We start from the raw sequence: 24,453 nt of genomic DNA on the forward strand, positions 1-24,453 counted from the left end.
CTTCAACAAGCAAATTCTAGTAACAAGTTCATACAAAAAATACAAAGCATTCAATGTCATAATGTCTCAAATACAAAATCATCACACACACACAGGCTCTCCTTTTAAGGATCCAACTCAAAGAATACCATCAAAATAAGGAACCCAAACATCCAGACAAGATATTCTAATGTGAAAAAGAATTCCCCAAGTTGTTAAGGTATGCAAGCAGAGACCTGCAAGAGAAACGTGAACAATTTTTCCTTCTTATAATTCTCGGTTAACGGATTAACAGGTATCTCAACCTGTGGGTTTTTTTAGAAGGTGCAAACATTTGCCAAAAACTGAGGAGAACAGCTGATTGGGATTTTGGCCATGAATAGCTTTGATTCTCTACTGGATGGCCGGCTAGTTCCTGTCCAGTGTAGTGCATAAAGATGAAGTTTGTCTGCTTGTTCCAATGTGGAGCATTAGTCTGCAGACTCGTCTAGCAAGCTGTAGGAGAAGCCTTTCTTAAAAAGCTTTTTTAAAGATGCTCAAATATAATTAAAATAGATCATCAAGTTACCAGACAGGCCAAAGGGAAAAATAGAACAAATGCTCATATGGACAGAGTGAACAATGAATGCATATGCTGTCATTCCTTAGAAAAAAGCTTAAAACCAGGAAAAGACAGATCAGCCAAAACAATTCCTATGTGAAGGTCATGGACTGGACAAGACATCACAAACCCCAAAATGTTTTGACAGAACTATAGAATTTGCACATCTTTCCTCTGCCTGTGAGACAGAATAGTCTCAATTCAAGCCAGCAGCATTCTCCAAAGGTATTCACATCATCTTCTCTCCCCACAAACACACTCAAAATAATTCAGAGTATCAACATACAGTCCACAAAATTTTCCTACTAAAGTCTATCACCAGTGTATCTTAATTCAGTGACAGCTATCAAGGTTTGTAGTGAATACATAAAACAAAGACTATATCATCTGACATAATAAAACCCCACAGGTAGTCCAGGACTCCTGGTCTCTTCTGGCACTTTTTACAGGATTGATGTTTCATTAAATTCAATGTTCACATAGACGTTATGAACCATTGTGCACTGAAAGAAACTTTCCCAGAAACTTATTCAAATAACTCAAAAAATCAACTCCTGAGATGTTTGGATAGGCAGGGAATGAAAGAAAACAGCTGTAAATTATATCTAGAATGGAACAGGTCCTCACTACCTCTAGGAGGATCTCATAATGGAGAATTTGGGGAGAACTGCAACAGATCATATATGTCTTTCACTTTTAAGATTATTCAAGAAGCAGTATAAATACATTCAGTGATCTTCCCTGAAAAAACACTGCCCCTAAACTGAGATTCAGGAAAAACTCCAATAGATTGCTTAGAGCCAGAGGGATATACACCTGTTCATAGTGGCTTTAGTGAAAATTTTAAGAGACATGGCATCTCATTAGAATTAATGAGAAAAGCCTGTTGGGCCAGGATGGGCTTAGACACTCCTCACAGGCTGCTTCAGCCTGAGACAAAGATAAAGAGGTAGCACATATACAAGACAATTCAGAAGAAAAGGTGAGAACAGTGGCACAAGCTCAGCTTCTCTAAAAGAAATGCAACAAGAGGTTCAGCACATGAACAGCAGGAAAGTACAGACAGACAGCAGCACAAGTGTTCTTCATATCAAAAGTCATGATACCACAGAATGGAGAGGACTGAAAAATATTCTTTAATGTTAGATAATTACTCCAAACCCAGGTATTACCAGGAAAACAGACTTTCTGTGAAAAGCCAGAGAACCATCGAGCTCCTACAGTCCCCCTCTGTCCTGGTTGCTGTAACTGGAACATTACAATCCTACGCAGTTGGACTCCAACAGAACAGGACAGACCATATCGCTCACTGCAGTGCTGATTCTGTGGGGCATTCACAGAACCACAGAATGGCTGAGGCTGGAAGGGAGCACTGGGGGTCTGCTAAACCAACCTCCGTGCTCAAGCAGGGCCACCAAGAGCACATTACTCATTCAGGACTACTGGCAAGCAGAGAAGAACTCCACCTATAAAAACCAATCAATTTGAGTATAAAATCCTGTCATCTGACTTTCTGACAACTATAAACTCTTGCTTAGAATCCTACCAACTTGAAAGGGCAGTCTGTGTTGTTCAGTAATTAGAAATTACTCTAGGCCGAAACCAAGCAGGAGAAATTCGATCACACCCACTCTCAAGAGTGAGAGAACATGCAAATGCTGCATCTGCTGAAATCCTACGTGCGTTGCGCAGGCTGCCTTTAGAGTTTTCCCATTAAAGTAAAAGCAGAAAAGAAGAAAATTTAGCAAGGCTATAGCTACAGCTATAAAGACATCATTTTACTTGCATGTCTTAGCTACATCACAGAAAAGAAAGCCAAGAACTCAACAGAAACAGCCACTGCAGAGTCCAGATGTCTGAAAGGGACATGTTACAACTGAAGTAGTTATTTCACAGTATTTATGGTTTCTCTCTTGGACTTAGGAATGAAGTTGTGTTACAAGCATCCCAGACCACTGTAACCATTTCAGAGAATACAGGCAGAGATATGTGATGAGTGTATGGTCATGCAATGGTCTACTGAACAAAGAACACCAAGGATGTATCTCAGCTAGGCCCAGAACCCGAAACAGTACAAGCATATCAGCACAGAGATGGCTACAAATAAATCCTGACTGCTAGGAGGCCTAACCAGCCTGGCACTTGAGCCTGTATCTCTGCTTTGCATTATGTAAGCCTTTGTGAGAATACATTAGTAGTCATAACAATAAAATACTGTTTTTCTTTTTGTGTGACTGTGAGAGATACACCATAACTAAGCATTAAATGCAATTTTAAAAGTCACCAAAAGGTAATATAGTCCTGTTTCAGGAGACAGCTTTGATTACTCGGAGCAGAAGCTAATAATAACGTTTTAACTCTATTACACAGATGTGCCTGCTTCAATAGGATAGTACATGAGATAAGCACCACAGAACCTATGTAAGTTTGATGTCCTGAAATGGACATCATGTCACATATTAGAACAGACACGTCTGCAAAGCAATCAGCATTTCAACATTATCACTCTCACCAGTACAAAGGCAGAAAACAGTCTGAAAGAAAAATTCCCAGATAACCACAGTCCTTGAGAACAAATGCTTTTCTTCTGCACTAAGTTATCAGCTGAAGCTGACTACCCTGAGACCCGTACAGCCTACAGCTGAGCTCCAATCCCTACCACTGCAATTCCCATCCCTAAAATGGAATAAAGAATACAAATGATGTATTTGATGTCCATGATCCTCCAAATTTACCCCATATCTATCGGTCACCAAGAAATGCAGAACAGAGCAGTTATAACTAACAAGTCAAATACCAACTAAAAATTAATAGATTTTATATATATATATAAAAGAGTAAGTCCCACAGAGACACTGCACTAGTACAAACTTGAGTTGCGTTGGCCAGAACTGTTACATGAGCTTTGACTGGAAGCTCTTGTACTGACAGCACCTGCAAGGAACCCAAATGAAACAACTTCAGCACCTGCAAAACAATTATAGGTGCAGCAGTTCTGCACGGACAAAACTACAGGTGCTTCCACAGGACAAAGGCCATCGCACCGAGAGAATCTCAAGTCTGCTCTAAGACTGAAAACAAGAGGCTCTACCCTACTGCACACACGGTGGTTCAGAGAGAACATCTGGGAGTTCTCTGAGGCACATACCATTACAGTAAAGCCATTTCAGTCACGTTCCACTGCTTAACTGAACAGAAATCCACAACCCCCCAATTTTTCTCACCAACTCTTTCCAAACTTTCAATATGACAGTGAAAGTTATACAGTCCTCAGACAGTCACTCCTGGGAGGGGAGCGGGTAGGAACTATAGCTAAGTTTTCCTCTATGAACTTTTAAACTTACTTATCTAAGCTTTTGCAAAGAGTAAAACTATTTTCTACTAATAAATAAGCTTTAGGGGCATATTAACTTGAGGATATAGCACTGTTTTGTAAATGTGATAAATTTGCTCTTTCTTCAGTTTATACATTTACGTATTAAAAATCCAGGGGGTTTATTTCCAGCCTTTCAAAGATGTACACATTTGAATACTCTGAGGACTTCAAATTACACACATTTCCACAACTTGCATTTTACATACTTGGTTTGAGTAATGATTAAAAAGCTAAGGTCAGAAAACTGTAAAAATTGTTCCTCCAGGAATGTTGTGCAGCTTAATAAGCAGAAACACCATCTGAAAATGTTTTGCATTCAAGAAATTCACTTCTACATGTTGCTGGTGAACTTTGAAACTTTATGGCACTTCTCTGCAGCAGTCACACAGCATCACCCTACTGTAACTAAACTATACTCTGCACATTTAAATGCATTAAAGATTTGGGTTTCAATAACCCACAGTTATTTCTTAGGGGTGACAGAAGAGCAGTTGTAATTATACTAGAACCTGCATTGTCATCGTTTGTTATAGACATACCACCCAGATTAACATTTAATACAGGGTTAGTGTGGTACAGAGGACCAAATCCTCATTTCTCCTCCTATCTTTAGGTTATGGATGAGATTTTCGCTTCAAAACAACCACAACAAAACAGATCCTCTCCCCCCTAAAATATACTGAGTATCTATTACTAGAATATAAATCTAGACATCAGGTCCCTCTACTGGGTTAACATGGGATGGCAGAGAGAACAAACACCCCACATTCGACTGGATCTTGGAACCTCGCAGGTGCATCACAAGTGCTGTCACAGGTCACCAGCACGTACTGGCCAAATGCAGAAGAGCTGGCAATGATATTCCCATCCCAGTGCAGACTGAAACGCCAAAACTATTTACAGAGATAAAACTACCAAGTAAAGACCTAAAATTTGCTGTACGTGGGCTGAGGTCTCTGTTCGTCTCTTAATATAAAAAAATTAAACTACATTTTGGACTTCAAATATGTATGTGCTAATGATGAAAAAGCAAGAATAAAAACTACAGTCAGAGAGTCAGCAGAAGTGTAGTTATCATTCTGAAGATGTTTGCTATCCCTCCATCTACTAAAAAGATTACCTGAATGGAACTATTTCAAACCAGTCTACAAATATTAGTCTTCCAAAATGAAACCTTCCCTCTTATAAATCAAAAATCAAAAGGAAAATCTCTCATGCTGGTCACAAAACAGTTTGCAGTACAACTCCTACTGAATTCTCAGAGTTAGGAAAAGATTGTCTTTTAGAAGAACTTTTTTAGGATTTTTACTTTTGAGAACCAGAAGAAAATGTCACCTTCCAAAAATGAGTTGAAAGAAGAAGATCAAAAGCAAAAGAATTCACTTGATATGGAAAGTATGTGTAACAAATGCCTTTAGACCTTCAGGCTGCGTGACCAAAGGCTTACAAACAAAGTCTTTATCTTGCAGTGTCTGGCTGTTGGGTTTGGTTTTTGGTTGGGTTTTTTGGGAGTTGTTTTATTTTTTTTTAATAAAGGCTCCATCCCTTCAAAAGGGAGAAGAGTCTGCAGGCAAAACGCATGAAATCGTTATATTCAGAAACAAGCTATGCTTACAAATAGCATATGAAAGATACAACACAGAACACTGATTTTAATACTGTACAAATAAAGACCAATGAAATAATGTTTCACACAATGTATTTTAAGGCAATGTCTTCCGCTTCACACAGATTATACTATCTTAATGCAGTATTTACTGTATCACAAACTGATTTGAGAACATGTGTATCTACAAATATATTTTTCATTAGCATTTAAATAACAATCACAAATCTTAAGAGCACCTATTTGGTTTAACATTAGGAAACTAAGAGCAAGGCATTCAGATTAAAAATCAATCTAGACTGAAGTCAAAAGGCTGCCTCAGTGTTCAGATCTCCAACAGCAATTCTGTAGGTCCTCAGAAGTCAAAGATTTGTCAGAAGTTTTAACGGGGTTTTCTCCTTAATTTATCCTTTACTCCAAAATAAGAAAATTCAGTAATAAAATGCAAATGACGGAAGTATATATACTTAACAGGAACATTCTGTGCTTCAGTTACCATCACAGCCTTTAAACCTCTACCAGTTTCATGAGATTTTCTTTAACAGACCAAAAGCATTTCAAAGGTCATCTACCTCAGAACAAAATAACATTCTGAACAGAGACCATTGATAAGCTTCAAATCTTAAGAAACCAAACCAACGAACAAAAAAACCCCTAATACACCTGAATAATGACTATAATACGATATATAACATGGTTCAACAGATTTAACAATTTTAACCATGTAGACATCTAATTTATGTGTAAATCAATTTCAGACTCATTTCTAAAACTAGCAAGTATGGCTTGAGTAAGAATTGTACTAGAAATGCCAGTAATAATTAAGTTAACCTCAGTACTTGAGTATTTTTTAGAAAACATTTAAAGTGTATGTATTTAGGAGGTATTACAGTAATTCTGGATACGTATATAACATATATATAACCATAGCAGCTCTGGAAGATCTCGATACCACAGTGCAATTTACCATAAGCAAGTTTGCTTTCTTGAAAGATCTCTAGTACTTTGAATGACAGCTGGACAAAATGTACCTGCTTATCAATTTTCCCAACATTCTAATAGGTATTTCAGCTTGAGCCAGTGAGTCAGAATAAAAACTGCAAACATTCCAGTAAAATTTGGTTGCAGTATATCACAGAACCATAGAATGGTTTGGCTTGGAAAGGACCGTAAGATCACCTAGTTCTAATCCCCCTGCCATGGGCAGGGACACCTTCCATTAGACCAGGTTGCTCAAGGCCCTGTCCCCCCTGGCCTTGAACACTGCCAGGAATGGATCATTCACAGCTCCTCTGGACAGCCTGTTCCAGTGCTTCACCACCCTCACAGTAAACATCTAACTTATATCTCCCCTGTTTAAGTTTAAACCCATTACCTCTTGTCCTATCACTACAGTCCCTAAGGAAGAGTCCCTCCCCAGCATCCCTGTAGGCCCCCTTCAGATACTGGAAGGCTGCTATGAGGTCTCCACGCAGCTTCTCTTCTCCAGGCTGAAGAGCCCCAACTTTCTCAGCCTGTCTTCATACAGGAGGTGCTCCAGCCCCTGATCATCCTCGTGGCCCTTCTCTGGACTCGCTCCAACAGCTCCATGTCCTTTTTATGTTGAGGACACCAGAACTGTACACAATACTCCAGTGAGGTCTCACGAGAGCAGCGTGTCTTCTTGGGCAACGAGAAGTCAAATGACCAAAACCACAGATGTCTGCAGCAGAACCAAGACCAGAAACCACGTATTATACTAACAAACTAAAAGGAAATATCCTGGTTATTCTCAAAAATAACCCTGAAGACCTAGTCAATCGAGACTCCCATATTCTTTTGAAATACTTACGTTAAACAGAAGTGACTGATAACACAATAACACTGGTATGTTAAATAGGTGGGTATGACTAATAAGGTTGGGGAAGTGTTTTCCTTCACTGTTTATTTTAAGCCTTTCTGAACTTACCTGACAGAACCTCAGCCCAGGACTTCAGAGTTCCATTTCCCTGCTACAGTTGATGACACCAGAACACTATAAAGCAAGCATGGCAGCAGGCTTCCTGAAGCAACTAAAACAGTGCTAATGATGTCATCAACATTCTGAGGTGCAAACATCTTAATGACCATCTTCAGTTTGCAGCATTTCTAATCAAGATGATTTATACAGTATCCATAAGATTAAATCTTCCTAAATTTGTCCTCTTCACCACCCCCGCCCCACAAAAAAAGCACACTGCAATGGATTTTTCCACTCTGGTGTTCGGAGACCACACATGCCTTCCAACAGAAGTCATTGCTGGATTTTTGGGAAGAAGTGATGGCTAATCATTCCCCACAGAAACAAGAGTTCCACAAGCAAAGAATCACAGAACTGCCTAGGTTGGAAGAGACTTCAAAAGATCATCTGGTCCACCCTTTCAAGGGAAAGGGAGCACAGGCAAGGTATCTAGCACCCTGTCCTACTCCATCTTGAAAACCTCTAGCAATGGGGACTTTATCCAGTTCCAGTTGTTCCAAGAGGTTGTTCCAGTGAATGACTGTTTTCACTACTCAATGAAACTAAATAAATTTCTTCTCATCTCGAGATGAAACTTCATGCAGCACAACTTGTACCCATTGTCCCTCTTCTTCTCCCTGGGACTCCTTGTGAAGAAAGAGCCTCTGTCCTCTTTGTAGCTGTCCTCTAAGCTGGGGAGAAATCACTGCAATAAAACCACTATTGAAAACAGTTCTTTCCTGCAAATTCTGGCATCCTTCTCAGGAATCAAAGGAATCATATGGCAGGAAAAAATTCCCAAGATGCCAAGAACCAACTCTTCCATGGGAATTAATCTGAATTAAAGGAGCTCACCAACTCTCACTATTTTACTCCTAAATTATTGCTCGTTTAGATGTTTAACTGCTGCACTCTTCCCTGATAGCTATTTGTAAACAACACTAATATTTGGTTTTCCCCTTGATCTTAATGTTGTACCCATCCCAAAATTGGACTGAAACTGCTTATATGCAAATTATGCTTTGGAGTACAGATTTTCCTGTTTCTGAATGACTTAACTGAACCAAAATTAAGTTTAAAATGTTGGCTCATACAAAGAACCAGGAGGCAATAAGGAAAATAAATAGTAACATAAATAAAAGAACAAGCAGATGTGTTTTCAGATTTCCTCAATTCTCTATGTAAGAAACCTGTATTTGCAGTCTTTAAAAACTAAGCTTTTTGAGAATGGAATGCGGTAGCGGTATGTTTCACAACATAATGCATCCAATCCTTATTACAGAATATCATCCCAAGACTAAACTGATATTGGGTCTCAAGGCTTAGAAAACTATTACTTGAAAGTAGAGGGAACAAATGCAATAAAAGTATGTTATAAGCATGATAAACTTGGAGGAGGTGGAAAAGAAACTTCCAGCTTCTTCACATCTCGATGTCATTCAGTAGACACCCTGCACATCTGCACTGCAGCACCCGCTCAGCGATACAGGTTTTGGCTACCCAGTCAGCATGTGGTGTTCTTCTCTCTTTGGCTCATTAGGTTCAGATAATCAACTTGGAAAAAGAACAGACACATTCCATTATCAACCCACAAAGCTCACAGTTAAGGTATTGAAAGGAGAAATAAACTGAATGAGGTTTTCATAATATAGTTACCCTGCTTCTTGCAAAACCTGATAAAAAGAAAACTAATTTGGGCACTTCAGTCATTTCAAATTATCACAGTAGTGACTATGCTTTAAAATGGACTGAAAAGAAACAAGTCTTCGTTTTTCCCCCAGGCCACAAGGCTATCTATAAAGCTCCTCAAACTCTGCTGTGGTTTCACTTGGTTTCTTTTTTCTGTCCTCACCCCACACCCTCCTTGCAAACACATTTTGGAACTTCATTCTGTCGCCTTCTAAAATATAGCAATTCATGTCTGACCAAGACCTAAATAAGTTCACAGTTAAGAGATATTCTAAACAGGGCTTAGAGTGGAGGTTTTTAATTACTATTATTGATCATGAGGCTGTTCCCAGTGACTTCCACCACTGCCAGTTAAAACTTCTGAGCAAAAATTACTTTTGCACGTTGTGTTCTGTTTTGCACAATGGAAGCACGAAGGCTTTCATGCACAGTAGTGGCTGCTAAAAATTCAGAAACTGGCAACATCTGACATGAAGTTTTTTTCTGCTTCATCTACATTTATATCTATTCCACAATTCCCTGCCTTGCCTCTTGTTGGATTTCTCAAAAGGTAAACTAGAAAACAATGAAAGTTCTGAAGCAGTTTGGTAGCAATGTGTGAAGTACAACCAAAACACCAGCAACAAAAAAGAACTAATAATTAAGCCACCAAATAAGAGGTATTCGCTTTCCTTCCTTCCCACTGTAATCACAGGCACCTTAAAAGATGAAGTCTATGATCAACAGCAGCCTCATCCTCTCCTGAAAGCACCAGAACTACACCCAGACCACTTCACTATTAAAAGTATTTTTATATTGATTGATGATGCAGAGAAATTAAAATAAAAAATAAAAAAGAGGTGAATTCAGGACTGAAAGGTCTGTTCTAGGAACATATAAAATCCATAGCAATAAAGGCACATGGAAAGAGTAGTAGAGTTGTGCCTGTTGGATACACAGCTTCACTTTCCTTCCCCTGCCCTTTCTGAATTCCAGCCATGTCTAGTGACTCACTGTTCCACAACTCTTCCTCATGCTTTTATCAAGATTCAGTATTAACATGATTTCAGACGAGATGAATAATGTATGTGCAATAATGTATTTTAAATACCTGAATACAGAAAACAACACAAGATGAAATCCATGAGGGGAACTGATGGGGATTCTACAAACCACTGTGAAGCAGGCCAATTTGACACACAGTTTACAAGAATTACATTAGTTTACTAATGTTCCAGTATTAATTAACTTTATAATCATCACTACTGAAGGTCTGCGTTTATGATACGGAACATTCCAGTGTTAACAATTCTGACGCCAATCGTGGCAACGTGAAAGTTTTGTTTAATGTAGTTGCTCATGCAGCAAACTAACTACATTAATCCCAGTTCACCCATCAAATTTGATTCCCATGTGGTTTATACCCCCCTTCCACCCACACACTGACAGACAGCCACCCCCCACCTGAGCCATACCCATGGATAACACACAAAACAGAACTGATACAAAAACTCACTTTCACTGGACAACATCTAAAATATGTAAATACCTGTTCCTGCAGGTCGTAGTCATAGCTATCATGCAGCAGAAGACTGAGGACATACCGAGTATAAATCATGGCATCAATGCCACACTTCTCTAGCTCTTGTCCCAGCCAGGTCTGCACTGGACCCAAAGCATGTAGCAGAGACATTTCAGAAACAGATACAGGGCCTGGATAAGAGCTTGAGGAGCTTTCAGATGGCAAACCATCCACAACAACTGTACAGATAGGGCGCATGAATCTAGGTGGTTGGCATCCTTATAACGTGAAGCATTTTCTGTAGTTGATATTCCGTCGGTATCTGGAGGTGATTTTCACTCCAGTAAATAGGAGAGAGGCTTGACTTCTAGGACAATCATTTATATTTCCTGGCAGTTAGCCGTCTAGAGACGAACATCACTCTTCAGGCATGACCAGTGAATAAACTAAATCCTAATAGCAAACACATATGTAGATGTGTTTTTCTACCTTAATTTCACATTGAGGCCAGATGCAAGTCCCCAGCAGGACCTATAAAGAGGAAAAAATGATAAGTTGTGATAATATGTATCCATACATGAATAATATTAAACAGTGTAAAAAAACACCACCCAATGCAGAAAGCAGTCATTTATCTACTGCTTACTGCACATGTATCGTACACCTATTCAGTGTCATTTTGAAAAGCAACAGGAATTATTCCAAGTTTAAAGGTGACTTTTGGAAAAGGTACTTTTTAATGCAGGAAGAGAGATTCTTTCAAAGACTTCACAACTAATCTGTTGATTGAAATACAGTTCTGTATTTCAAATACCTAGCTTTATGGGCAAGTTGACATCTTATTATTTTCACTGCCGACTGAAAAGCAGCAACACAAACCTTTGATTAAATAAAAAATGAAACCAAAAACCCAACAAAACAAGCACCACTAGTCTGCATAAAGACTGACTGTATATTTTGTATCACTAGGAGACAATAAAACCCTACTGTTTGGCAGTGATTTCTGTTTCTGGAATAGAAAAATAAGTGTCTTGTTTATGAAACATTGAATTTATGAAATTCATCTGGCCAGGAGTTTCATAAATCCCACCACTAAACAGTTGCTATCTTCAGGCTTGGGTTTGAGGGATTTTTTTGTAGTTTTAATATCTGCTTTGCCTAAGGACAGCAAAGCATTTTATCACTCACAGTCTGTCCTCATATAAATATATATCTCTGAAACAACTTAAAATATTTGAGCAGAACATAATTTATCAGTGCCAGAATTAACACTTAACCCTCTTTACAGAAAGCATACACCAGTCTTACCTGAGAGCTTAAGCTCTAAACCATGTCCTAAAATAGACAAACCATCCTAAGGCTTATATCACCCACAATCCCAACTCAATCTGGGTAAGTAAGGGGCAGAAGGTGCAATCACTACACACGTAGGCATCCTGCCCTCTAACACAGAGGAACCTGTGTCCATACAATGAAAGATCATAGTTTTCAGAAGAGCTTTCTTTGCAGCACCACCCAGGTGCAACTGTATATTCCAGATCTTTACTGAGTCAATTGCAACATGATCAAAAATAAACCCATTCTAACCAGTTGCTGCAGAGCTGACAAAACCCTACAGTACACTAAAGCCTCCTTACTTCTCTGAGGGCAATGTTCATTTGGAGAAAGTAACACAGGAGTATTCAATCTTTGTCAGTAACATGTTTGCATTCGTCAGAATCTCAACTAAGCACAAATAACAGTAGGTAGAAACATCCTGCAAAGGGCCTGGAGCTGACTGCTTCATCGCAAAATCAGAGAACAGAACACATGAGAAAAGTCTCATATTGTGATCAAGATACTCCAAGTCAGGAGCCACAAGTCTAAACTCTTAAGTAGTCCATACTCTAAGTCGCTGAAGAACAGCGTTCCACTCAAACATCTATTTCATCCTTCTCCCGCTGGTACTCCGCATCACTCCCCACGTGTCAAATCTCTAGGAAAAGTGACTCTCTTGATTTGTCTTTTTGAGACACGGAGCAGAACAACTTGACTGTTCAGGAAACCAATAACTTTTAAAAAGTTGACAGCAAGTTCCACTGGAAAGAGAAATTATGAAAAGGTGGATGGGGAGGAAAATAATGGGGGGAGGAGAGAGTGGAACTGTAAAACAAGAGATCAGGAAGTCCTCCTGGAGGCTGATGGGGTCTATCTATCAGAAGGGGAAGAGCATCTTCAGTCGTAGGCTTGCCAAGCTGGTGAAGAGAGTTTTAAAGATGCAAGGAGAGGCAAACCTTCATCCATCCCACTCCTACCAGTTTGATGCCAGCGCCAGCAAGGGATGCCCAGAGCCTGGAGAGGGATCACAGGTCAGCAGGAAGAGAGCAAAAAGGAATTTCAGCCACTCCAGCCAGTAAGTCAGCTTCATCAGGAGCCCAACTGAAATGCCTTTATGCAAACACAATGTAGCATGTGGGATAAACAACAGGAGTTAGAGACGATGGGCACACCTGCAGTGCCATGGTCTTACTGGCATCACGGAGATGTAGTGGAATGGCTATGACTGGAATGTTGGAATGGAAGGTAGGCTCTTCAGGAAAGACAGGCAGGGGAGATGAGGAGGAGGTGTCACCCTCTATGTCAATGACCAGCTGGAGTACAAGCTGGAGCGCATGAAGCTCTGCCTGGGATGGATGAGGAGCTGACAGAGAGCTTATGGGTCAGAATTAACAGGAGGGCAGGGACAGGGGACATTACAGTGGGGGTCTGCTACAGGCTGCCCGACTGGGAGGACTGAGCAGATGAGGCCGTCTATAGACAGACAGGAGCACCTCACAAGCCCTGATCCTCATGGGGACCTTCAGCCACCCCAGTGTCTGCTGGAGGGACAACACAGCAGGGCACAAACAATCCAAGAGGTTACTGGAATGCCTTGATGACAACATCCTTCTCCAAATGCTAGAGGAGCTAACAAGGAGAGGTGCTATGCTGGACCTTGTTCCCACCAACAAGTAGAGGCTGGTGGGAATGTGAAGCTCAAGGGCAGCCTTGGCTGCAATGACCAAGATGTAGCGGAGTTCAAGATTCTTAAGGCAGCAAGAAGGGCACACAGCAAACTCACTACACTGGACTTCAGGAGAGCAGACTCTGGTCCCTTCAGTCATCTGCTTGGTAGGGTACCATGGGATAAAGCTCTGAAGGGAAGAGTGGCCAAAGAAAGCTTGGGAGACCTTACTGCAGCCTTTCAGTACCTAAAGGGGGCTTATAAGATGGGAACAGACTTTTTACGAGGCCCTGTAGTGACAGTACATGAGACAATGCTTTCAAACTGACAGACAGTAGATTTAGACTGGACATAAGGAAGATGTTTGCTATGATGAGCGTGGTGAGACACTGGAACAGCTTGTCCAGAGAATGACCTATTTGAAGTGTTCAAGGTCAGGCTGGACAGGGCTTGGAGCAACCTGATCTAGTGAAAGATGTCCCTGCTCACAGTAGGGGTGTGTGTGTGGGGTGGACTAGACGATCTTTAAAGGTTCCTTCCAACCCAAACCATTCTGATTCTATGATATAGCAAAGCAAAGGGCTTCTGGAAACTGAGTCACATCAATCAAAACTTACTCTTACACATTAAGATCCTTAGCACATACTGAGGACTGAGTTTATGCTTCAGCTTTTCCCCGAATGAGGTGATAATGTGGCCTCTCTTTTCTATCTTAACACTTACTTTCATGAAGCATTTGAGAAATCTTGAGATCTAGGCTGGCAAAACCAGACTGACTTTGGCTGCCTAGTTAAAAGCATGTCTTGCTTTTTTTAGATGGGGAAGAAAAGGGAGAGACAAGTTATCGCAGGAACTAGGAAATGAGACAAACCCAAAATTTCTATGATGTTAAAATATTATAGTGCAGCTTTTTTAATATCATATTCAATTACCTAGCTCAACATTATGTTAAGTTTCAAAAGATATACGATATAAAACCTGGAAAACTAAAAAAAAAATAAATCTGAAATAATATCTAGGAGTTGTCATTTTACAACTGTCAAGTACTTTGCTTTACAGAAAGTCTTAAACAGATTTCCATTATATTCTAGAATTAACAAGATTTCATGCAAACTGAGTATTATCCCACCCCAGCACTAGAGAGGCTTCATGTAGCAAAGTAATACAAGTCACTCAAAGACTGAACATTTCTGCTAACAGATGTGAAGCTTGACTTTAAATACAACATGTCCTGACAAACAAGTTATCATCCTTTTTTAATCTTTTTCACACTGTCTTGTTAAATTTTCTCCATCCTCACAATGATCACTCTGAACAGGAGGCTACAATACAGCCTAAGCAACTAGTGCAAGGCTACTTATTTTAACTACCAAGTTGGAAAGAATTCTCCATTTCCAGCTATAAAATACGATGGAGGGACATGGCTTATAATGAGAATTACCAAATAGAAATCTACACATCTCTATCAATAGTTTGTTAAAACTACTGATAACTCACAAATGCTAAAGCCAAAAATAGATGATTACATTATTTCTGAAAAATTTCTACTTACTCTATTTCCTAGTAGATTTTTTTCAAGTAACCTTCAGTTTTTGTAATACTAATCAGTGACCTTAACAAGGTTACTGTTAGATAAGCTGTTGACAGCTTAACCACTAGAGGCACAAGAGCCAATTTAGGAGGTGTTTTGTAAAGGAACTGGAATACAGTGTGTAAACACTTGGAGTTTTCCAACTTAGACCATCTTAGAATAGATACTCTTTCTCAAAATTCTACTCAGTGTGATAGTCACTAAACATTCTTCTGACCCAAAATAGACAGCAGAAGAAAATAGCTGAGTTTTAGTCTTCTAAGATCTAGTTATGGAAAAGCAACAACTTTAAATAATCTATAGAAGAAACAGGAAGGAGGAGCAATGGTACAGAAACTGAAGCTGGAACACTCCAGGTCCGTTCCCTACAACAGAGCTGTTCCTGCATGGTAAATAACTTTTCCTGAAGACTAAATAATCCCATTCTTCCCTATAAGTGAGATGGGATATGAGTACTGTCATAACAAACAGATTTATTTTTTTTATTAAGAAGTGTCTTGGGACCACACTAAGGGCCATACAAACACCTTGTGACAGTTGTGTCTGCAGGAACACAGCAAGATAGTGTATAATTACACTAAGATTACCTAGAAGCGCAGTAGAAGAGAGGTATAATTAAACCACTCTTCAATGAAGCTTGATCCAAGCCCACCCAGAAAGTTCTAGCATACGTAACCATTCTTATCAGACTATCAACAGAAAGATTGGGTAAAAGCTCATGCCAGGCAAGACATTTCCATGTCTTTAACGTCTTTTTTTCTCTACATAATCGCCTCTTGTACCAAAAAGAAGTTCTTTCAAGGAGCTTAAAAGTAAGACCTTTTTTTCCCAATTGTTTCTAATCCTGGAAAACAGTGACCAAAGCCAAACCACAAAACCCACTGAATTAATCTAAGGTAACTTCATCTGTATTTTATCAGCACCAAGAGGCCTCTGAAAATTATGTATCCACAGAGCAAGGTTCTGAACAAACATTTTTTGTAAATGAAAAAAATAAGTAGACTTAAAGCTTGAACAAACTTCCAAGCTTTCTTAAAGATATACCTACTAATAACTCTTAAAGTAACAAAGTATTGGAATAGGAACAGGTTGCCCAAAGAAGTGGTAAATGCTACATCCCCAGCAGTGTTCAAGGCCAGGTTGGACAAAGCCTTGTGAGGTGTCCCTGCCCACGGCAGGGGGGTTGGAGCTAGATAATCTTAAGGTCCTTTCTAACCCAAACCATTCTACGAATAGAAGAGTAAAAACCACACCACTAACTCTTGTCCTTTCAGGTAAACTGACGGTCCACAGACTATCTTTTGAAGATCATAAAAAGGTAACTTGAAAAGGAAGCAAACTGACTGCAGGCTGACACGCTGGGGTCTACATTCTCAGTGGAAACAAAAATTACAGGATCTACACATTGAAGGAAGTTGAAAACTAATGTATTATTTATTTGTGTAATTTGCAAAGTCTCTCAGGCCTCAGTTACTCTTTACACATTTTGATATATTTACTATGGAGTAGTAGATCTAAATAAAGCTACAGATGCTACCTTTTTCCTTCCTTCCAAGAGGAACAACATCTGTGTTTGCAGTGCTTCATTTTCTGCCTACTGCTCTATGTTAACAATTAGACCAAACACATTCTCACACAATAGTTAAGTCATAACTGCTGGTTTATACAAAATTTCCTCTATTATCCTTTGAAATATGTCACTAAATTACACAGTTTCAAAGCTGGGGAGAGGGGGTTCCCCACTATCGTCTTTGACAATGTATGACAGTTTTTCAATGCATGGAGAAACAAAAGAAAACAAAAACCAGAATTCTTTCTGACTTATTTTTTAATGTGGATGTAAGTGTCCACATTTTTTAACCAGGAAAAAGTTGGGGTTTTTTTCCCCAGAATGGTTGTATTAAAACAATCCTTCTTTTCCCTGACTACAAAATATGCGAATCCTAACTAGAACAAATCAAAGTGAAAATTTTATCAAGTTTGGTCAATAACATACTAAAATCACATATTCACTTCAAGTAAGTTTCAGTCCCTGCTGGATACAAAGCACAGTCACATCATACAACGGTAACTGAACTGCAAAACTGTTCTTATAGATTATGGAGGAATCGGCAATTTTACCATCATTTATTTTGTTTCTTTCAGTGAAAAATCAAAACAAATCCTTAACATACAAACCAAACGGCCACACAGTGAGGAGGGCAGTGTCCAAGCCCAGAAACAAAGCCTATTTAAAATCTAGCAAACAATGCAATCTGTGTCCTTAATAAATTTCACATGGCATTTAAAGGATGTGAATTCAGAAGCAGAAGTAGTTGTTCTTTTTTAATCACATTCCTCAATAACCTGAGAAATTTGGCTGTAGAGTCTTCAGAGCAAGGACAGAGGGTTTTATGCATTGGTGATGTTTGATGTTATTGTACAATAAAGAGCAGAGCAGGGACCTGATTCATGACCAAGACACCGAAACGTTCTTGGAAAACAAAAATTGATAAGGCCTGTGCTGTAACCAAACTGCCCCCTCCGTCTCAGTTCAAACCATCTCTGCCACAAAGCTTCAGAAGCACTGCCATGCCACGGGATTAAAACACAGCTGGAATCAAAGCAAGGAACACTAAAAGTGGTCAGAAGCATAAAAGCAGCTCTGTGAATTAGCTTTTAAATATGCACAGAATTTCCTTTCTGAAGAAGTATCAGCAGGAAATGCAGGAGTGATACAATCTCATCCGTAATGGATATATGCTTTACAGTTGACTGATGTTCGACAAGGCTGGTTTATGCTACGGTTCTAGTGTAACTCAAGTCAAGCCAGAGAACCCACAGAGGAGACAGAAACCAGTGTGTAGGTGTTACTGCAGGATTTTTCTTGTAAATCTGCAAGCTTATTTTCATAACACTTATCCAAATGAAAATCTGAAGCTGCTAATCCTGTATAAAAGCTTAATGGCATTACTCAAAGGATTCAAGAGCTACCATAAGCACCTCATTTTCTAAGGTTGGCAAAGAAAAAGAACAGAGATATCACCAAGATGACACTAGCGTGTCACCAGCACAGTTTAAGAGCCTGCACTGGGACCTGCATTGATTAACAAATTCCTAAGTGACCTGGAAGATGAGATGGGTGACCCAGTTAAGAAGCTACCAAAGAACAGCGAGCTATCAGGGACAGCAAACAGAAAATAACTGAGAAAAATGCAGAAAGACTTTATGAAACTGCACTGGATAATAAAAAGGCAAACAAAATTCAGCACAGGTAAAACCTGAAATAAGACACAGAATACAACCACATGCTATTAATGCATAGAACAATGAGCTGTGAGCTACTAATCCCAGGATCTATTTCCTAAGTAGTATGTTAGATATTTCATGAAACTATAAGCTCAAACGCAGCAGCGGACAGAAGAGCAAATCACAGAACAAAACCAAAGTCATCTTTGTGTCACTGAATTACTGCTTTGCATGCAGTACAGTATGTACAGTAGTACATACGATGCAACCCTGGTTGCGTAATATCAAAGCTGACGTGCCTCCATGGATGAAGACTGTTCAGTATCTTTTTTTAATAGAAAGTACCAACAGGTTAGTAAGAGCTATGTACAAAACTTCACACCACAGCTATTAGAAATTCCTTGCAAAAACATACTGAGGAGAAAAAAACCAAAACTTAAATGGGCTCCGAAGGAAATAGAACAAGAGAGATCCCTTGAGAGTTTCCAACTACACAAACCACATCAAGCCCAGGAAATCCCCTGCTCTGAGGCTGAGGGAGTATCCAGGAGAGGTATCACATATACCCTCCCTGTTCTTTTTCTCCCCTAATGGCTCACTTACAGATGCTGTTGCAGACAAGTACCGCGTCTGACAAAGCCTTTGTCTGAATCAGCACAGCTGTTCTTATAAAACATTCATGTTCACCATAATAGAAGAACACCACAAAAAACAATAGCTGGAGGAGTTTAATTAGATAATCCACTCACGGGGCTGCACGGTATTAACATACAGGAACTTTGTTACAAGATGTCAGAACATCAAGCGTGTGTGAGAGCAAAATCTGAGCTACAGGAAACAACTGTCACTGGACTGCAGACCTGGCAGGTGAGGCACCTGCACTAAGGCTCCAGCTGCATATCCAAGATCCCAAATTCTTGGTAATCTGATTATTCTCCACTTCCTCAAAACAAACACGTACAATCAGTAAGTAAGGCAAGATGGAAAGAGGAAAAAGCACAACCTAGCAGCAAAACTTACTGTGCAGAACAGTCACAGCATACTATGGCCACCACATACCGAAACTTCACCACTTTATAGAACTCTAGTCTCAAACAGACTCTCTTGAAAGGGTTCCTATTACATGTGGCAGTCCTGTAAAGAAGCACCTCTACACTGTGGAGACCGAGGAAGTAGTTTATCACTACATGTAACAGGACTTAATTAATAAGCCCTAATAGTTTGCAAGTTTTGCAGATCATGTTTTAATAGATGTCTTGATAATTTAGGAAGCAAATTTTACCTTCAAGACAGAAGTATCGTTATTTCATAGCATCACTCAGGAAACTGTTTCAGGAGGTGAAGACTCATTATTAAAGATGCGTAAGAAAACCCCAAAAGCAAGCACTTTATTAAAGGCAGCATGTAGCCATCACTTCCATCTAATAAACATAAGAAACCCAGAACATTTCTGACAAAATAAAACCTAATAGAACAATTTCTCGTACCACAGATAGTTGAGCAGTTGCACCAGATAAGTACAGCACATTTGTAACCTGCACCCCCCAACCCAAAACATTATGTCTCAAAAAATTCCAGTATTCATTTTAAGAAGGGCTTACAACTGTTAAACACCTTCAAACACTGATCAGATTTGATAAATGGAAAGGCATTCACAGACTGTCTGAATTTACAGGTGTGAATTTCAGAGGTCACTAGTTTCAGCTGCCCACCTGCCATTAACAATGGCAACATTTACGTTATTTTAGTGAGAATTTGTCCAAACAATGTTACCTGACTGCCAATACAGACCCAGTCATTCCATTCTATTCTAAAAAAAACTATGAACATAAACTGCCATGAGAAAATTTTTCCAGGTTGGTTCCTGTCCAGACTGGATTTTGAACTAAATTTCAAGCTTGCTTAAACCTGGTGTTTGAATTAAATTTTACTTCTTTGTTTAAATGAGACTACATTATTTTTTAAATCCTATCTGAAAAAAGAAAACTGCGCACACATCTTTCTGCACACAACTTAAATAGGATATTTTTTAAGTTTAAAAATATAAATCAGCACCTAATGACAAGGAATTTCGGTAAATACTTTTTACATTAAAAATTAACTTACAACGATGCTGCAACATTTGATGACAAATGACAACATTTGATGTAATTGCTACTATTGCCAGCACAAGTACCAGTTTGTAAAAGCCAGAAGTGATGGGTTTTATACCAGCAGTAACTAACTTCCAGGAGAACACCACCAGCAGCAGCATCTTGACGAAGAAACCCAAGTGGCTGACTGAAAGGCTGGTTAGTGTACTACAAACTGCCCTGAGCAGCACGCTGCCACCAAGAGAGGATGTTCTACTGTTTTTCTCATTGTCCTTTCCTGGTGTTCTCACCCTTTGTCCTTGTACTTAACCAATCCACTATGTGGATGCAGGTACAAGCTGGATCAGTTTGTTCTAAATGAGAAAAATTCATTTTTGGTGGGCCAGTCATCAAAAGATACAAATAAGTGATCAACTCAGTTGCCACAACATTTCTACATCTGTGTCATGGTTTAATCCCAGCCAAAAACTTAAGTACCACGCAGCTGCTCACTCACTTCCCCTCCCTCTCCATCCCAGTGGGATGGGGAAGAGAATCAGAAAAAAAATGTAAAACCAGTGGGTTGAGATAAGAACAGTTTAATAACTAAAGTACAATATAATTATCCTAGTAACAATGAAAAAGGAAGATAATGAAAAGAGAGAGAAAGGTAAAACTCAAAAAACCCAAACCAAACCAATAATAAACCCAAGTGATGCACAAAACAACTGCTATTGACCGATACCAAGCCAGACCCGAGCAGTGATCAGTCTCTTCTAGATAACTCCCCCCAGTCTACATACTGAGCATGACGTGCTGTGGTATGGAATACCCCTTTGGCTGGTTTGGGTCAGGTGTCCTGTCTCTGCTTCCTCCTGGCTTCTTGTGCCTCTCCTCACTGGCAGAGCATGAGACTGAAAAGTCCTTGATGAGGGTAAGCGCTACTGAGCAACAGCTAAAACATCGGTGTGTTATCAGCATTGTTCTCAGACTAAAGCCAAAACACAGCACTGCACCAGCTATGAGGAACAAAATTAACTCTATCCCAGTGAAAACTAGGACAATCTGGTATAAAGGGGGAAGTGGGGCTGCCCCTTTTAACAGATCCACTGAAGTGTAACAAGAAAATATTAGGAAGGTAGAGTTCAGAAGCTATGCTTTTAGCTAATTCCAATGCAAGTCTTTCAGACCACCATTATCCTTTGGAACATGAAGTGTGGAAGCCAATCCAGGTACTTCAACAGATATGATATGTACTTCCAACACTTTTACAGAAATTCCCTACTGACTACATGCAACTGTATCCCATACTTATATCATTCAGCAGATCCAGCCTCAAAACAAACAGAATCCCACCGCAACAGTACCCTGGAGATGACAAAGAAATTACTGTTTGCTTCAAGTCTGGTAGGAGAGAGGCAAGTGTTGCACTGTGACTACCCTAGAATATCATGGTGCGCCAAAGCATAGGGAACCCAAGAGAAAGTGAGTGCTAATGCAGAAGGTGGCATGTGTGTGCCCCAAAAACGTACACGTTGCTCACCTCATGCTTTACAGTGCTCCCCAGCCATCAGTGTAACAATATCAGGTTTCAGGCTGTTCTGTTAAATTTCTTTTCACCATTGAAGACATTGGTATGATTTAAGTTTTTCAATTTAGAACTGCAGATCTTATCAGCATACCAAAGCAAAGCCAGTGACAAGTATCTCTTCTCTCCTCCATTTACCTCAAGCCTGACCCACACAGGGATTGCCTGCTACAGGGCCCAAGAGGTCCTGGGGAGAAATACTTGTCCAGCTGTAACCTCATGCAGGAGACAGTCTTTTTTGTTCAGAACCAGGAGAATCTTCACATGTACACTATTTACCAAAAGCTGTATCTTACTATGTATACGAGTAACAGATCATACATTGCTGATTAAAATCATCATACTTCAGTAACTCTCAGATTTAAGGATAAGTAAATGGAGTTAATAGAAACCAAACCCAAATACAAGTAAGATCACAAAGGATGAACACATTTTAGGCTGAGACATTTATCTTCAGGACTACTGGCATGTAAAACCTGTAAGCTTTCTCCTACTTGTGTCTCACTATATTTACTAGCCTTTCTATCACCTAGAATACATGTGGGGCTTAACAACACAACAGAGGATGCAGTTGAGTAACAGAAAGATCAGAGATATGCTCTTGACTATTCTCCTTCCTGCCCTCCTGATGTCTTCAATATACTCAACTTCTAAAGCAGTTCAAACTATCTGTTCAAACAAAAGCAAACAGCTGTTAGAACTTCCTTCCCAAGCGGGACAGTAATGGCTTGGAGGCCCGAGCACCAAGTTATGTGTGCACCCATTAAAACTGACTTGCCTGCAGTTTCTATAATCTCAGTGCATAGACACAAGCACCAGTGTGCCCCGGGAGGTGATGTGGCGTCCTCTGAGCACAGGCAGCCACCACAGGGAGCCATCCCCCAGGCCACCAGCAGGGCCACCCTGATAAAATATTCAGTGCTCTTCACATCAGCTGGAATGCTACTGCAGCACCAAGCAGCCCCCTGGCCACTCTTTTAGTACAAGCATATAGGATTTATTTCAATTAATACACAATTTATTCTTAGGCATACATCGCATCTTTCAGTTGGGGAGGGAAAGGAGAAAGAATTTCAAATTCCAAAGAGCCACTGCCCATTTAAAGGTTATGGAATTTCTCCAGCTATGTATAGTTCCAAAGTTAACAACCCAGATGTATATAAACATCTAACTGTTTAATGACTACACTATACATTCTACTTTGGTTTATTAACTTCTTTAATTTGTATGAAGGTCTTTTCTAAATGTTTTATGTTTTCTATACTTGGTCTGTGATTCTAGGAGGTAATGACTATCTTTTGAAAAACTTAAAATAGAATCATACAATAGTTTGGGTTGGAAGGGAAATTAAAGACCATCTAGTTCTAAGGCCCCTGCCATGGACAGGGACACCTTCCACTAGACCAGATTGCTCAAAGACTCGACCAGCCTGGCCTTGAGCACTGCCAGGGATGAGGCAGCCACAGCTTCTGTGGGCAACCTCTGCCAGTGCTTCACAAGCCTCACAATAAAGAGCTTCTTGCTAATATCTTACCTAAATCTACTCTCTTTTAGTTTAAAGCCATTCCCTCTTGTCCTATCACTACATGCCCTTGTAAAAAGTCCCTTTCCAGACTTCTTGTAGGCCCCCTTTAGGCACTGGAAGGCTGATCTAAGATGTTCCTTCTCCAGGCTGAAGAAACCCAGCGCTCTCAGCCTGTTTCCATAGGGAGGTGCTCCAGCCCACTGATTATCTTCATGACCCTGTATATCCCACATAGAAATGGGAGCACAGGTACAGGGTATGTTCTGGAAAAGATCCGGGCATGCAATAGGAAGTAGGGCTGTGTGTCAGCATGACTTTCCACCTGCTAGAGGTTTTGCCTGCCCCTTTCCAAATTTGCATATGAGTGGGTATCTGTTTTCTAAACTGAGACCTAAAACGACAAAGCAATCCCTGGATGAATTCATTTTGTGTTCTGGTTTAGTAAGGATCCTTCTGTCTGCTTGTTCACCTCTGTCAGTCCCACCAGTGACTCCTGGAGCTGTTTATCAGATCTGATTGAAGTTAGCCATAATTAGGTTGTCATCTGTAAATTAGCTAGTAGGCCCCTTTAGGCACTGGAAGCTGCTCTAAGGTCTCCCTGGAGCCTTCTCTTCTCCAGACTGAACAACCTCAACTCTCTTAGCCTGTCTTCACAGGAGAGGTGCTCCAACCCTCTAAGCATCTTCAGGGCCGCCTTCTGGACTTGCTCCAACAGGTCCATGACCTTAGCCCCATG

The 24,453-nt window shown here is 39.9% G+C and overlaps 1 protein-coding gene and 1 long non-coding RNA gene across 5 annotated transcripts in view; one reads left to right on the top strand and one right to left on the bottom strand.

The window, feature by feature from the left end:
* The window catches only part of KIAA0232 (KIAA0232 ortholog), a 69,565-nt gene that overhangs the window by 38,583 nt on the left and 6,529 nt on the right, over positions 1–24,453 (bottom strand). For 2 of the 4 annotated variants that reach the window (XM_030491268.1, XM_030491269.1), the window contains exon 2: positions 10,758–11,261. The exons of 1 other annotated variant lie outside the window; for it this stretch is intronic. In XM_030491268.1, the coding sequence (XP_030347128.1) occupies positions 10,758–10,988 (231 nt within the window). In that variant the 5' untranslated portion in view covers positions 10,989–11,261. Of the gene's footprint in view, positions 1–9,040; positions 9,095–10,757; positions 11,262–24,453 lie in introns of those variants that run through there. One more of the 4 variants, XM_030491270.1, reaches the window with a different exon arrangement.
* Positions 3,679–22,482, top strand: LOC115610184. The gene is made up of 3 exons (XR_003992149.1): positions 3,679–3,689; positions 6,863–6,865; positions 22,351–22,482. It is a non-coding gene; the product is annotated as an uncharacterized LOC115610184 (long non-coding RNA).

Source organism: Strigops habroptila, chromosome 7, assembly GCF_004027225.2.
Source record: "Strigops habroptila isolate Jane chromosome 7, bStrHab1.2.pri, whole genome shotgun sequence".
NCBI lineage: Eukaryota > Metazoa > Chordata > Aves > Psittaciformes > Psittacidae > Strigops > Strigops habroptila.